We start from the raw sequence: 17369 nt of genomic DNA, 5'->3' as shown, positions 1-17369 counted from the left end.
TATCAAATAATTAAACAATTTTAAACATATAATATATTATATTCACATCAAACTAATAAAAATTACATAATCATTTTAAGAGTAAATATAATACATGAACTTAGATTAAAATTATCATTTTGTTGTTCAATTATATATCTGAACTTAGTCTCAAGATTCAATTTGATACTTAAATTGATTTGATCTACTTATTTTATAAAATTAATTTTTTTTTACCAATTTGATAAGTGAATTTGATTTCAATAAATCATTCAATAACTATTATTTTGGATAAAAATAAGTTAAATTCATACCCTAATTTAACCTAAGAAATCTAATTAAAGTAATTAATTGAATAAAAAAGGCTTAAATTCTAATTGTATCTTAATGTAATGTTTCAAGTATCATTTTAAGAACAACAATTAATAGGGTTTTTTTTTTCCTTTTTTTTTTTTTTTGTTTAACTGGCGGCAACACTAATTTACTACCATTAGTACTTTTCATATTGTGGAATTGGCTTAGTGGGTGCTTCTTTTAGCTACCTGCTGGTTAGTTAAAAGTGTTAGGAGCTACTTTTCGAGGTTTGAAGTTTGGACTTTAGACTTGCAATGCTGATAAGAATGTATTGCATGTTCATTATACAGCGCCCATGATACAAAATCTAGAGGGGGCTGGCTTTGCTCCTCAAGCTCATCAATTCAGGCCGTCTGTTTCTGCTCAGCCCTCAAGTGCCAGTGTTAGCAGTTCCGCTGGTAATGCTAAGAGAGACGACTGACGAGGTTGACAATAAGTCGAAGGTTGATGAGCAACCAAACCATTCGGAGGCAAATACTTCGGAAGGGACGGTATCTACCAAACTGACAGGAGCACGAGAAAAATCAGCAGACCCTCTCGGGGATGCTCGAGCCAAGGTCCAAGAAGAGATCAGCCGTGGATTTGCTGCAATTACGGCTGCCGGAACATTACGTGCTAGTGAGGCAGGAAAGTGATGCAGAAATACGGTCCAAAAAGGTTACGATGATTCTTTTCTGTTCTCTTGTGACACAGTAACATCTATCTATTACATATAAAATAGGTAAAAACATAAGAGCACGGTAGATGTGTTATTCTCAATATTAGACAAATTTTAGTTTTGGTCCCTCTGTTATAGTCTTACTTAATATTTCGTCTTTTAATCTAGGATAAATTACATAAATGATGTCCTACTATATGGCGTTATTTTATTGAATCACTTTACTATTAAAAGTTATAAAATAGTCATCCGACTATTCATATATTCTAAATTTATTCATTTTCGTCTAAAAAAATTGACGACTATTTGAGTTGAAAGTTAACTTACTGACTGAGAGACGCTAAATACTCTGGCATACTTCCCGAAAATGTCAAATATTCCGGTCGACTCTCCTTGCACTATTCATTTATCATTCTAAAAAAAATAAAATTTTCAATACCCATATAAACCATTTTTTTCAAACCTTCGTCACGTCAATTTTGCCCATCCAACCATTATTGCTACTTCCTGAATTTAAAATAATTACATAGCTTGAAATTTTAAATATTTTATGGTAAATAACGATAATTAATGTTTTGTTACTAAACCAAACCATTTTAATCAAAATATTGTTTCAACTTATGAAAGGATACAAATTTAATATATTTAAGCACATAATATTCTTTTAATTTATTCAGATCTTAATAAAACAATTGAAACATATATAAAAAAAAGCTGTAAAATATAAAATCAGATTGTGGTCGGTCCCTTAAAAAATTCGATAGTGATTGTTATCGACATGCATTTTTAATTTTAAAGTAAAATGGAAAATGAAATAAAAGTCAAAATGGAGAGTGATCTTCATTAGCTTGTGGTGTTAAACTTGAACATTTCAGATCCTGAACATTAAGTATACAAAATAGCGGCTATGGACATATTCAACCCTGCAAGCTTCATCTTCTCCCTTCAATCACCCTCATAGCTCCAGCACCACAACTGTCCAAAACAATATAAACATTATAAATTATATATATATATGTACATAGTTACATATATATGTGTGTGTGAGGGAAGAGCCTTACATTCAGAGTCTGTAGTTATCCAATTCCCTCTTCTGCTAGAGCAACGATTCAAGCCGTGTATAACAGTTGAATTCAACGAAACCAAGTTGTAGGCTTCACCGTTTCTTGACGAAGAAGTCATCGAAATCCCAGAAATGGTAGAAGAAATAGAGGAGCAACTCTCCGCATCCCATCTAAAACTAATCTTTGGAGACTCACTGATACTGAGTCGTCGACCATCAACCTGGAAAAAAAAAACAAAATTGGAAACGTTCTCATTAATTCAAATTCTAAGCCACAAAAACAACAAAGATCCAACGAAACCCCAAGTTTTCTTTTTCTTCTTCTTTTTTTTTATCTACCTTTTTGCTCATCTTTCCCCTTCCTTTCTCCTTTTTGGCCGAAGCAGCCCATCTCAACAACTCCTTCATATGAGAAATGGGTTTGGACTTTTTGTCTTTCTTCTCGTTGGTCGACGATGATACTGCAACTTGAGCTTCACTCAATGGCGACACTTTGCTCGAATCCGATTTCTGACTAACAACGACGAATCCTTCTTTCTTCATCTTCATGATGGATTGGGAATGGGATTGTTGTTGACGGTGATGTGTTGAACGAGAGCTGTCGACTTTTTTCAAATAAATAGTACTGTAAAAGCAAGCCTTTGCAATATCATTAATGCACAGAAATATAAGTTGCTTAAACTTCTTACTCTTTGATCTTCTATTATTATTCTTAGACGGAACTATATCTTTGGGTTTATCATCTTTATCTGAAAAAAATAAACGAAACAACATATGTTAATCAATAAATCCAGCCATTACAGCAACAAAAAAGACAGCAAAATCTGGTATGATTTTGCCTACCTTTACGAGTGGTATGATTTTGAACTCCTTGTTCATCAGCTGCCTTAAAGAGCCACTGAAAAATCTGGTATAAATTCACAATGAGGGATTTTATATAAGCTTTTCCAGGACAATGCAACTCGATTATGTTATCTGATTCTGAGTTCAAACCTCACCTGCATGTTTTTTGTATTTGATTGGGAAGAAAACTGGGAACTTTATATAATATTTGAATCGAGTGAAAGACAGCAAAAACTTGGTCAAAATAGACAGCTTTAAGAGATCTATCTGGTTCTGTCTGTATGTGTTTTTCAAAGATTCTTTGTTATAGAAAAAGTGAGGCACTTGTGGAGATGAAGACAAAGAAATTTAAGGGTTTTGAGGAAGATGGTGAGAGACAACAAAGCAGATAGTGGGGAAGTGTTGGGTACTTTGGGTTGAGATTTCATAGTAACATGGGGAGGATTATTTATACAAGAAAGGAACATATTGGTTCATGTGAAAGGAGTTTTTTTTGGAGGGGCGATTTAGTTTTATAACAGTATTAATTAAGAACGAGAATGTGTGTGTTGGCATTTGTCTTTGCCATACACTTGTACGACTACATTTCACTGACACTTTCCATTGATTTCGTAAAGATGAATTTAAGATTTTATATTAAGCGAATTAATTTATAAAATTTTAGAGGGATAAAAATAAATTTTCAATCGAAGATAAAAAAATCTAAAATATATAATAATTTAAAAATTTTAAGTGGATGACTGACATTACCCACTCTCCCTCTGTCCATCCTTAATCCACAGTGAAATCGAGGCTTGGTATTTGATCCTTTGGGATGGAGTTAGACAACGAGACAGTTTAAATGTATTTGATTCCATATATGGATATATATTGGACACGAATACATATAAAATATAAACCTTTAGATGAAGGATGATTGTAGGTATAATTTAGGACATTTAAATGCAGGAATGGTATGAGAAGCGTTAATGACAATGGGGATAAAGACAATGACTGGTTTTGTCTGACATGAAAACAATTCGACAGACATTGCCACAAAAGCTCATAATAGTTGGCTGTTTGTGTAAGTATGATAGTAATGCTGTACTAGCAAATTTTGAGGATAATCTCTGAGATGTTGAAGCATGTGTCTCAAGTTTCCTCACCTTTCCTTCTCAACTTCAAAACTCAGGTGAAACGACGTGTCACTGTGCTGTCCATGGCGTAAAAGGTGGCGATGGAATCCCCTGGAATAACGTAGAATATGTTTGTCCCCCCTGTTTTATTCCCTCATTGTATGGGATTGTGAGGTGGAATGTCTGGCCACGTTCGTTTTAAACTCATAACAAAATTAAAACTATTTCTCTCAAAGGGCTGGAAACTAGCAAGAAATATCCATGGCTTACTGTCCGGACTGCATTTAACTCGAGGTCGTTTTCTTTCAAGTTCGACGGAAAAGCACTACTTTCAAGGAACGGAAACATCGGAGAAACACCGTCGTCGGGATATTGGTTCTGTTAGTGAGTGTAGCCTATTAAAGAATGCATAACAGAAGGCAGAAGATGATCTAAAATGTCTTGGTGTTTCCTTGTTATAGAATACCAAAAAAAAAAATTACAAGTGAAATTAGTTTGTAAAATGGAATGATTGGAGGAGGCATATTACAGATAATGTGAAAGAGTATAATATTCTTATTTTATGGGAATATGTTTTTGGTCGGGAGATGGGGAGATGTTACAATACTTTAGACTCTCTCTGCCCACAATTATGTAGATCCTGAAATGCAATAATTATTATTATTATTATTTATGGTGTATTTAACATATTGCAGAATAAATAGACTATTTGCCATGCAGACAAAGAACAGATTCTTGCCATGCAGAAAACTAGCCCATCCAACTCTTATATCCAAAGAAGTTCAAAACTACGTACAACAATACAACTATCTAATCGAGGATTGGAAACAAATAAAGCAGTATATTTTACGAGAGAAGCTCAATATTGTATATATACAATGAAATTTGTTAAAAAAAAATCAGGTATATAAATGTTATATTCTGATAAGTAATAGTGTGGTTTTTTTCTTTTTTAAATGATGAGAAGTTTGTTTAAATTTTTTTAGAGGAGATGATTTTATTAAATAGGTAAATAAGTGTTTCAAAAATAAAAATTTTAAAATAGCAATATTACCTTTTTTGTCCTCATACTTTCAGTAATTGAGATGACTTCATTTAACTCATTATATCAAAATCAATCAACAACTTTAGATATATATATATATATATATAAGGTAAAAATAACAACGTAGCTGGTTATGAAATAAGAGGCCAGGATTATGAACGAAAAATAAGAAATAAGAATGAATTAATGGCAAAAAAGAAGAAGAAGAATTCAATTATATGCATATATATATATATATACACACTATTTTCAACAAAAATCAGGAATAGTAAAGTAGTCGGAAAGATCAATTAATGCTTTCTTTCAGGCCTCACTACTATGACCCCAATTTACTCTGTTACAAAAAGAATAAACAAATGAAGATATACTTATCAACAAATGTTGAAAAGTTTGGAAAATTTTGGCTATCAATGACCAACGCTTTACAGGTGTACCTAATAACAAAATCGGTGCTAGTGTAAAATGATGAGTCGTACCGTAACCTTAGGGGGCCGTTGGTTTCGCCTGATTATTAGCTCCCTTCGGCTTAAGCAACATGGACATGGATCGCAGCCGCTTTGTTATCTCGGTAAATGATGGCCTGGATTCAGGATCATGAGACCAGCACTGTTCCATTAGCTTCCTCCAATCAGGATGGCAACATTCTGGAATAGGAGGTCGAAGCGTGTTCTTCACGATCCCTCCTGCAGTCATAATTCAGTAATCAAACAGAAGGCTTTTGTTTAGCTTTCAGACAGTGAAAAACTGGAAAGGAAAGATGGTTAAGTGCATGCAGTTTTTTATATGGCTTCAATTTATACACGAGTTGTTTGGGATGTTGTTTTATACTATTACAGAGCAAGAGCAAATGTAGTCTTATACCCTAAAACTCACATAAACCTTTTGTGATCTTCATCTTTAACAAAACAACATTTGATTGATCATCAATGCCATAACATGTCAATGACTTTTCCATCATAATCACTAATCAGGGCTATTAGCATATTGGTAAATCAAAATCTTACCAATGATGGCACCGCAATGCATATCAGCATATGGCTCCTCTCCGGTCAAGATTTCCCACATTGAAATTCCAAATGAGAATACATCAACCTGTCAAATTAAATATTCATAAATTTGGCTTTAACGTGTACTCATTTTTCCCTTCACAGTGGCAAGACATATATACTTGAATATGGCTTTACTGACCTTTTCAGAAACCTTGGTGCTGCTACCATTTAGTAGTTCTGGAGCCATCCATGGCAGGGTTCCTCGCACACCTCCAGAAACTAGAGTATTGCGCTTGATTCTTGATAATCCAAAATCTCCGATCTGCAGAAACAACACACGGTAACCATACTTCAAGTTAAGAGCCAATGAAAACCTTTCAGCGACATAAGCCGTCCTAGTTCCTAACATGATAACTTGATAAGTTACAGCATATAGACTAATTTTGAGGGGAACATGAAGGTTTAAGATTATTCTATAATTCTATTTTCTATGCATATGATCACCAATCATCTTGGGCCAAAAATAATTTTGGGGTAAAAAGAATTAAGAATTTTTCTTTCTGGTCATTTATGGTTTATAATATCACGTGAGGCACCTTGAAATCATAATGCCCACAAGAACAGTGTTTGTCTTTAACAGATTGAGTACCTTGCATATGGGTCGTTGTGGGTCCCTTAGATTGACAAGCAAATTCTCACATTTCAGATCAAAATGAACAATGTTTTTGGAATGCAAGTATTCCATGCCAAAAGCAGCACCCATGGCAATTATGAGCCTTTTGTGAATATCAAGTGATCTGTATAAGAATTCCAAAACAGCCAGTAAGTGCATTATTAATGAGTGAAGGAAGATAAAATTGAGAGAGAGAATCAATATTACCTTTCCTTCTTGATTAGGACATTCCTAAGTGATCCATTTACCATATATTCAGTTACAGTTGCCAATGTTCCTCCACTTCCATCTGGTACTACTCCATAAAATGCGACCACATTTGGATGATGCAGATTTGAGAGGATCTGTGCTTCTCTCCAAAAGTCTTGAATCTGGTACAGCCAAACATTTATCAGCTTTGGGTATGCAAATAACTCAAACTGATATGAACATTACTACAAAATTGGTTGAAAGATCTAACAACTACAAAATGCCCAGAGGACTCGAATCTCTCTGTATATTTTCAGTTGTTTCTTTCAAATTTAAGTCAGTTGCCCTAATATTGCTCAATCAACCGCAAATCCCACCCTGGAGGATAGAAAAAGAAGTCATCTTCTACTTTCCTCCCAAGACTATTTAAATTTTGAAGCAATGATGGAAAAAATACAGGCTAACCTTTCTTGATAAAAACATGTGATTAGCAGAACAGTTTAAATATCATAGCTAATCTTTTTTGTAATAAATATCATAGCTGCTAAAAACAACTTTAACTCAAGAACTGACAAGCTTATGAAAATGAAAAAAGCAGATTATAAATCTCCAATTGCAATAAGAACAGGACACTTCAACAGAATTCAAGAAAAGATGGCTGAAAATAGACCAATAGGAAGAAGAGCAAGGTTACACCCCATGAATTTGACTTCCATAACATAACAAAAATACTAATATTTCGCATCCCCTTTATTATTGATTTTTTACTGAAACCCAAAATGCAAGTGCACTACCCAAGCTATCTAACCAGCAAACTATATTCCATTTTTTCCTCTTTAGAATTTCCGACAGCCAAAATTTGTAGAACAGAATAACTAGCACAAATGGAAACACAACAAACTAGCTTCAAGATGAATTGGTATAGTGTTTAATGCAGACATATATCCTCGAATCTGAACCCTAAATCATTATGAAGCTTCTTATGAGATTCAATAACAGCTCTCCTACTTTTAAGATCACAAACTTGAAAGACAAGGGGAGAAAAGAAAGAAAAATATCTCTGGAGACCAACCTGTCGGTCTTTTTCTGATGATCTCCCAGAAAAGCAACTCTTTTTTATTCTCTTTATAGCAACATCTGTTCCCCGCCATTTTCCATGATAAACAGTACCATATGTACCAGATCCTAGCTCCCTCAGATCTTCGAGATCAGCATCTTTTATAACCTGTACACCAAAGTTTAAATTTCCTTCAGAAGCTAATTTTACAACCGATGATTAAAGCCAAACGGGGGAGGGACTAACAAGGGGCAGATAATTTGTTCACCAGACTTCAATGGAAAAAAAAGAGAGAAGAAAGCTATCATGGCAAGGACAGGAGATGGAAAAAAGAAAAAAAAAGGACAAGCTCAGTAAAGAAGATCAAATCACAAACTTATGCATAAGTTATTTGCATGTTATCCATGTTTAAAAGCGTGAGGATACCATAATCATATACATAATTGGAATTTCAATATGGATTAACTAAACGCAATCTTATTCAAATAAAACAAAAAGTATGTTTTCTCAACTAACAAACAGGGGAACTAAATATTTCAGTTGAAAATTTAACGGTGAATCTTTCACCAAACTAGACTGCATGAACTAGTCATCTATCATACAAGAAATTTTTATTGAAAACAGGTATAAATCAGTTCGATACGGAACCTGCAAGCCATAGATGCTGGCTTCCATTTCAGCTATCATGGCATCACTGAAGGGATCATCCTTGTCTTGATCATCATCTGTAGCAGCCTATGGACAAAACAATTAAGTTAATTAGCATCTAAACAAGTTAGGTGTACACGACCTTTAACTCGCCTTACCTTAGACTCGGGTTCTGGAATGACATCCACCAAATCTGTAGCAATAGAAGATACAGTATCATTGTCAGTCACATCCACAGGTGGGACCATTTCAGATGAACCTTCAATACCAGAAGGCACACTTGTGATCGCATCATCCAAAATAACTAAGGGGTCTGGCTGGATTTGATATCGATTCACACTTGAGGTTTCTGTCTGACCAAATGTAAACTCTACTACAATTGAATTTTCATGCACAGATCCAGTGGCAACCATCTTTCCAGCATTCTGATTGGGATAATTAAGGTCATCATCAATGAGAGAAACCTGTCTCCTATAAGAAGCATCCTTTTCTGGATTCTGTAACATAGAATGAAGGTCATTCTTGTGCAAGTTTGAGCTCAGACCAGAGACAACATGAACAGCAGATAGGTGCAAAATGGTTGAGCTCGACAGCATATCTTCTTTAGATATATCCTTTTGACTTGCTACACACTCCACTTGTTGTGGTTCAAGCAACATTGGGCCATTCAATGACACAGATATAAGATCACCCACCGAGCTCTCACCTCTTATGTTTTCCACGTTCTTGGGAAATATGCATGTGACTTTAGGGTTGTCAGTGCATGAAGTAGTGCTCCCTTGTCCAGCAGTTACTTTCCCACTGAAATCACAACATTCAATTGTACCATATGTGGCTTTTTCCAAGGTCTGTGGATGCTCTATGTTATCCATTATATCCAAGGATGAAGGCCGGGAGACCTGTGAATCTTCTTTCCAAGTATCAATAGCAGCACCAAATGTTTGATTGCAGTCTGTATTAGACAATTTGTCGTTGTATACCATATTGCTGTCAGGGGATCTCCACTCATAAAGCTTTCCACCTTGATGCAAAACTGGATCAACTTTACCAGACCAGTTACTGGCATCCAAACTTGTAGCATATTCATCATAATTATCAGGTGTCGTGAAAATGGTTTTACTCAGATTAATTTTAGCTGTTTGGCACTTGTCATTGCTATCACCAGCACCCTTGTGAATAGTTTTATTCCTGCATGAAGCTTCAGGATTTGGAGAAAGTATCAGCAACTCCAGTGTTGACTCCGATGTAGGATCACTATCTAACAAATCATTTTGTGCCCTGGACTTCAGTAGACCAATATTATCTTGTTGTTGCATCAACCTTTCCTGCACTAAATTTGAAGGTGGTCGAGTAGTTGCAAAATTTAAAGGGGGAGATGGACTAGTTCCTTCTTGTGAACAGTAATCGAACCTTCCTCCAAGCTCCAGCAGCTTTGTATCTGAAAATGCATGTATCATGCCTGGGTGAGAGTCCATGGGATCAACAGATGCTGACAACAGAGTCAATGGGTCAGCAGCAAGTGAGATAGGCCTCTCATGTGACACACCATAACAAACACTATTATTTTTAGTTAAAACTGAAAGAGACGCAGGATTTTTGCTGGGATCAGGGTTTTGTATTTGTAACAGCACTTTATGTGCTTGGAAGGCTTGACTGGCGTCAACCTTTACGTAGGGAAGATTATAATTCATCAAAGCAGGTGGAAACTGTTGAACTTGCTTATAGTTAGGATTTTCTATGCCACAGTTCTCAGGATTTAATTGAGCTGTAATGAAGGAACTGTTGCTTTCATTGCAGGATTTACCACCAACTGCTTGTGCACAAACACTCTTAGAATCTCCATGCTGGAAAGGTTGCGGAGAAATAGGCGGAGATAAAAATGGGGATCTGGTTGTATATTGGGAATCATGGAAAACTTGAGAGGGATGGAATGCATTAAGACAACCTATAGTCTCCAAAGGGAGTATTGAAGTTGGACAGTGTTTTCGAAAACTAGGGTTATGATCCAAAGCAGGTCCTGGTTGACTTCCTTCGCTGGGTAAACACTGCCCACCATAATTTTTCTTAGGACTATGATCTACTACCCCATTGACAGCTACCATGTAATGGTAATCAGGATTGCTCTGCTGAATGGTGCTAGCCTCAAGGGAAGATGCACTTTCAGGCTCTCCCAAGGGAATCAAAAATATCCTCAGTCTTTGAGAACCCACAAGCTTTTCAAGCCCGTTGTACTCCTCTATCATATTCTGAAGGTCTTCATCAGAAGAAACAGATATAAGGGCATCAAGATCCTCACCTGGAAGTTGGTACTTGATTGCATGAGGTTGGTTGAAAACATCTAGCGTTTTCCTCACAAGCTCATCCCAAGAAAGACATTTCTGAAAGGTAATTATCCGTGTCTCTCCCCCAACATATCTGAGTTTGCCATCACTTGGCCTGGGCAATATTTTTCCACCAAAGCTACAGAGAAGTTTCATTTTCTCAGATTGAGATCCATCAGAAGCTCCCTGCCCACTTAAGTTGCTGGACCTAGGAAAGTCACATCCATAAGTGGGTGTGGTAGCTGGTGCAAAAACATTAAGATCGCTCCTATCGCAGCTCAATTCACCAAAAGCTTTCCTTTCCACTTTCCCCATATCACCATCTTCCTTCTGGTATTTACTTAATTTTTCAACACAAGACCCATTTTCACTCCCTCTACAAGACCCTTGCACAGAAGCAACATCAGAAATATCAGAAACACACTCCGAATTCATTCTTTGCAACCCAAGAATTTGGGCTAGGTCCTCATACACCAGCTGTTGGTTCTGGTTCTGATTGATCCCAACTCTCGTCTCATATATCTGAGCTGCTTCTGGTATAGCAGGAATCCCTCTTGTGCCAACACACTCCTTAAGAAACTCCATAGCGAATTCCTCCCCTGTCTGTACAGAGATATTATTATTATGTGCATTTTTTCTTGCACAAGGAGCAACAGATGCATATTCTTGCTGAATCAATTTATCAAATGCGATAGGCGCCTCCCTGATCATGTTCCACAAACAAGCTCCTGTGTCTATTTACTTGCATGAACAATGTGTTAGCTCCTTGAGCCACTCTTTTCCACTTCAACCCACCAATTGATAATTCATAATCACGCTATTCTCATATCAACTAACACTCACAACCTCTCATTCAAAATCTACTATTCCCCTATGCATACAAAGGCTAACTCAATCAAATCCAACACTTATGTCACTGCTTCCACTTTTACAAAAATTAGGTACAATTTATTCACAAGATATTAGCATATCTCGATCCAAAGCCAAATTTTAGTTACAATTCTAAGAATACAAATGCCTCTCTCTTCTGCAGATTCCAGAACCAATTAGATCACCATAGATCCAAACGAAGAATATGCAAACCAATCTAAAAAGAAAAACAAAAGAATCAAATCTTATGTCTCATGATCGTCGCTCAGGATTATGTATACCGAAACCTAGAAAAAGGAAAAAGAAAAACAAATAAAAAAAAAATCATAATCAGCAAAGCGTCAAACCATGTCGATCAAAATTTTAAAATAAAAACGAAATCAGACAAAATAGAGGAAGAAAACAGTACCTGATTATTGATCTGCTTTATAAAATCCATGTCTGAGTCCTTGATCTGACAATCTTTTTAGATTGGAGCGAGAGAGGCAAACATTAACAAGAAAAAGGAAAAAAAAGAAAAAGAAAAGAGAGAAAAAATGAAGAAATTTTTTGATAAAGACAAGAAATTGGAAATGGTGGAGAAGAGAGCAAGGCTTACGGCTGCAGCTGGTAACAATCTCGATTCTCGAGCCTGCGAGACCTGACATTGCCGATAATTAAGCTCTGCGTTAAAATTATTATTAAAATAAATAAATACTAATGGGTTACAATATTATTTTCTTTTAACCTTTTTCAGTTTTAAGTAACTGTAACGGTTTTCTTCTATAATAAAATATTATTTTTATATCCTACGTGGAGTTATGGTATTCGGATTTTGGTAAAGTTTGCTTTCCTTTCGCCTTCAGTCGTTCACCCTCCCAAACTTTTTGAATTTTTATCTTAAAGTTTATTATTTCTTTATTCACTTTCGAGCATGCTTTTTCATTGGTTTGATTACTTTGGATAGTAATGTGTGATTATATAATATATATGTTCGAATTTGACATTGGCAGATATATATTTTATAATAAATTTTAAGGTAAATTATGTATTTAAATATCTGAATTTGTTTTTTTTCGATTTTAAAATTTTATTTTAATTAATTCAGATCGATCCATATTATCTATCTTATTTTGGCGGGTGAGTCTCTCGGTGAAAATTTTCTGCATATATAAGGTTTCAAACTCAAGAACTATTTAAGCGATATCAAGCTGCTTACCATTTAAATAAACCTGGTTGGTTAATATCTGATTATTTTTACATTTTTGTTTTAATTACCTACTTATTTTAAAAAAAAAAATCATATATGAAATTATGTTTTAGTTTTATTTTACTCACTCATCATTAAAAAATAGGTAAAATACATAAATGACCCTCTAAGATGTTTTAGTTATAAAATAACCCCCGACTTACTATTAAAATCTATATGATTATTTGACAATTCATATTTTCTAAACTCGTCATTTTTTTATTCAAGATTTGACAGTCGTCTGAGTTAGACGTTAACATGTTGACTGAGATATGATAAAATTTAATCGAATGATTCCTCAATTAAATTTTATCATATCTTAACAGCAGCTTATCGTCTAGTTCAGACAAACGTCATTTTTTTAACAAAAAATTATGAGTTTGAAACATATGAGTAGTCGGATGATCATTTTATAACATTTATTAGTCAAGAGACTCAATTAAGTAACATTATATAATCGATGAACTATTTTATAACTTTTAATAATCGAAGAACTCAATGAAACAACCGTGAAATCATAATCATTGGTATACTCTAGAAAAATTAATACACACTAATTCTTTGTTGCAAAGATTTTAATCGTATCAGTGGTCTCAACTGTTATCAGTAAACCAAGCCCTTCATAAGTTTAGTTTAGAGTGTTATTTAGGGTAAACTACGTAAACGGTTATTAATTTTCGAATAATTTTTCACTTTCTTCACTAAAATTTCACAAAGTAATAAATTAACTGTTAATATTATCGATGTATAACATATTAGTCACTCATATTTAACCTTCGTTATTACACTAATTAAATATTAATGTGAGATTATTTTTTTCATACATTTAACTTTCTAAAGCTTTTTGACATGCGTTTTGACCTTTACAAAAAATTAACTGGCGTTTAAGAAAAAATTACGAGACGTAAGAAAAAACTGACATTAAATTTGTCTAGATAATAATTAAAGCTTCATCTGCGTTCTTCTTCTTTTCTCTGCCATTGCTCTTCTTCTCTTCCACCGGCGTTTTGACGCTAAATTTTTCCAAAGCTTTTGACCGGCGTTTAAGGAAAAAAATTGAAGCTTCTTCTCCATTCTTCTTCTCTAATTAAAAACCAGGGGAGCCACAACTCTTGGAGGAATTGTTACGAGAGGTAAGAGAGAAGACGTGTACGAAACAAAAGGCGGCGGGAAGCTGCCATGGGAAATGGTCCCATCAAAATCCAAAATCGTGAGCCTTGAAAAGTTTATTTGCTCTTCACTTGATTTCATCTTTGCCTTTGCATCATTCGACTTTTCCTCTGCTGTTGAATATAAGTAACAACTAACAACTTGGTTGAACTCTATTTCTCTCATAATCATTAGCTGAGTTCGATCCCAGATTCTTTTGACAACTTACCAGATCTTGAACGCATAAATTTCATGGGAAATCATCTGGAAGGTGAAATAGCAAAATTATTGGGAAATCTTTGCAGTTTAAAATAATTATACTTGGGGGATAATAAGCTCAGTGGAGCAGTGGAGCTCTCACCGTGGATGTGTGGATGATGTTGGATATATGAACTGCAAAATTATACAGTTAGTATTGACTGGAAATATAAACAGTAATTAAAAGGAATAGATTCGTAAACCGTGTCGTGGTATAACCACTGCCTTAGAAACGAATTCGTCCCGATGTGTGTAATTATTGCAGTAGACGGACCGTCCCCCGAGATTAACACGATCGCTCTAAATTCCGTACATCCGAAATCGGTGTGGACTGTCGGTGGTATTGCTTTTCTTATCGGAAAGCACACAGAGAGAATGTTTAGAAAACACTTGGAGAGTGAATTCTGAATGTTGATAGTGAGTTGAGAAGCTGAATATAACCCTCTATTTATAGGTTAGAAATAGAGTTAAAATCGTCCATAAAATTTCAGGATTAAATCTCTTCTTTTGTAATAGCTGAAAAGTCTAGATGAACATGACTAAAAAATAGTCCAGGTTTATTGCATCATTATTTAGCTGTTATAACTTCCGAAATTATATCATGTAACCCATGAAATTAAATCAAATAACTCCTGTAACTCCTGATATTAACAGTTTGTCTCCTTGTACAAAGCTGGAAATCAGTCCAGATACATATTAACGTTTTTTATTTAATTTAGGAAAAGTTGTTTAATTTCTGATAGCTCTCATAAACCAGTTGTTATCATTTGAATTTAAAGTCCTCAGCAACCTATAAATATCAGTTGAAATCTTTCATATTTTTCCATTTGTTTCTTTCAAAGAGAAATTCTTTAAGAATTTTCTCTAAAAAGATAGTATCCGCGCGGACGTGTCGAAGAAGGGCCGTGCCGAGACGGCAACGGCGGCGGTGCATGAGAGTCTCCCTTGTTCTCTTTCACTCAGTGAATAATCCAAATCAAAAATACCCATTCCATTAATATTTTCAATACTATGTGTGATTGAGTATCACCAACAGAGGATTCTCTTTAGATTCTGACGCCGGGTATTAATCGATTCAATGGTTCCTTGCCCCAGTTTCGTAGCATTTTCATCTTTGAGAAAACTAGATGTTGAATATAAACCGACTGAGCGACAATTTCGAAGATAACTTTGGAAACTTTTCAAGGTTCACAATTTTGGATTTTGATGGGATCATTCCCCAATCTTTCTAAGTAAAGAGGTAAGAGAAAAGAAGAAGAACGAGAAAGAAGAGAATCAAAATAATTAACGTGCCATGGGGATGAACTGAGGGAAGGTAATAAAAGGCGGTTGGAAGCTATCATGGTTTTTAGGTAGATAGGTAAGAGAGTAGAAGAAGAGATATTTTTTGTCAATTTTTTTTCATAACACCTGTCAAAAGTTTTTGAAAAGTTAAATTTATAGTAAATTGGAATAAGGGTCAACTAATATTATTAATTTGTTATAAATCGATAATATTAATAATTAATTTATTACTTTTAAAACTTGAATAGAGAAAATAAAAATTTATACCTTATTATTTATTTATTATACGAAAATGTCTTGCTCCTTCCTTTTTGTAGTGCTTCTTAGAATCTACATCTGCTTGCCCACGTCCTCCTCGCATTCCAATTAGAAAATAAAAAGTTTAATGAAAAAAAATGAATATCCAAACTATAATCTTTGTTAATTTAAGATATTTAAAGAATTTTTATTTAAGGTATTATTTAATCTTTTCAATGTTATTCTTTTAACCATTTACATTATGATGATCTTTTAAAAAATTATTATCTAGCATATGTTATGCTTATACTTTTTTTTTAAATATTTGAAAACAACATTTAAAATTATTATTTAAAAAACTTACATTTTTTCCTAAATTAAAAAAAACACTCCAAAATCTTAAATAATCTAATTTCAATCCTCTTATCATCGGTTAGGTGAAGCGACGATTGAAGCGACGATTCCAACAATTGAAGCGACGATTCCTCTCACTGTGTGTTGAAATCCGATTAGGTGAAGTAACTGACGACAAAGGTGAAGGGATATAAAATTAGAATTTTATTGAGTTTTAGTTTTTTTAGATTAAGAACATTTTGATTTTTCAAAAAATAAATTATAATTTTAAGTTTTTTATTTTAAAATGAAAATTTTAAAATTAGATATGATACGTGTCAAATAATATATTTACTAATGACCATACACTTACAAAATAACATTGGTTACTCACCTATTAAGCGAAAAATTCTTAAAATATAAAAACTATAATTTGAATATTTATTTTTTCAACAAGCCAAAGGAAAAATGGAAGAATGATAAATAATTGGGCCAATGCCCACTTTCTCATCGCTTTACTAGGCCTGAAAATGACGACACGTCATTTCTCTTACTTTACGCGGGCCAGACCTTATCTAACCTTTTATTAATGCGACAATTAAATCGATTCAAATTATTAAATTAATAAAAATTCAAAATTAATTATACATAGACCGAAAAATATTAATTAATTTATAACATGAAATGTATCTTCTAGGTACCCTATATTACACGGATCGTACCAATTTACTCGTATCGTTAAATAAAATGAAATATGGGATAAAATATTCTAAAAACAATAAATAAGAGTTAAAATAATTATTTATCAAACAATATAAAAAAAATTATATTAAAATAAAATGTTTAGAGATCAAAATACGCTAAAAGAATAATAGAGCAAAAATAGTTATTTTAATAACATAAGGGGTTAATTTTAGTACGATGCGGTAACAAAAGTTGTAGGTGTTGGAACTTTATAAAAAAGTGAATTTCAATATAAAAAAATGTCTAAACTATATTCATTTTCTTATTTAAGTAGCTAAACTTTTTTTTTTGATTAATATGAGTGTTCAATGTTATAAAATTATCATTTAAGT

The 17369-nt window shown here is 33.9% G+C and overlaps 2 protein-coding genes across 2 annotated transcripts; both read right to left on the bottom strand.

Annotated features, from left to right (window-relative positions):
- Positions 1-1846: 1846 nt before the first annotated feature.
- On the bottom strand, positions 1847-3203 carry LOC120161326. Its single transcript, XM_039171602.1, has 5 exons — positions 3053-3203; positions 2898-2961; positions 2394-2803; positions 2053-2275; positions 1847-1966 (listed from the first exon to the last, which is right to left on the bottom strand). The coding sequence occupies exons 1-5, from the start codon at positions 3056-3058 to the stop codon at positions 1947-1949; spliced, it is 723 nt and encodes a 240-aa protein (XP_039027533.1). The 5' UTR covers positions 3059-3203; the 3' UTR covers positions 1847-1946.
- A 2140-nt stretch (positions 3204-5343) lies between these two features.
- On the bottom strand, positions 5344-12477 carry LOC120161105 (probable serine/threonine-protein kinase DDB_G0272092). The gene is made up of 9 exons (XM_039171383.1): positions 12214-12477; positions 8772-12091; positions 8614-8700; positions 7981-8133; positions 6927-7090; positions 6696-6843; positions 6246-6368; positions 6062-6149; positions 5344-5740 (listed from the first exon to the last, which is right to left on the bottom strand). The coding sequence occupies exons 2-9, from the start codon at positions 11643-11645 to the stop codon at positions 5541-5543; spliced, it is 3837 nt and encodes a 1278-aa protein (XP_039027314.1). The 5' UTR covers positions 11646-12091; positions 12214-12477; the 3' UTR covers positions 5344-5540.
- Positions 12478-17369: the final 4892 nt, after the last annotated feature.

This window comes from Hibiscus syriacus, unplaced genomic scaffold (genome assembly GCF_006381635.1).
Source record: "Hibiscus syriacus cultivar Baekdansim isolate YM2019G1 unplaced genomic scaffold, ASM638163v2 tig00111398_pilon, whole genome shotgun sequence".
In the NCBI taxonomy this organism is placed as follows: Eukaryota; Viridiplantae; Streptophyta; class Magnoliopsida; order Malvales; family Malvaceae; genus Hibiscus; species Hibiscus syriacus.
The sequence above is the reverse complement of the archived record's forward strand: the minus strand, read 5'-3'. Positions and strand labels throughout refer to the sequence as shown.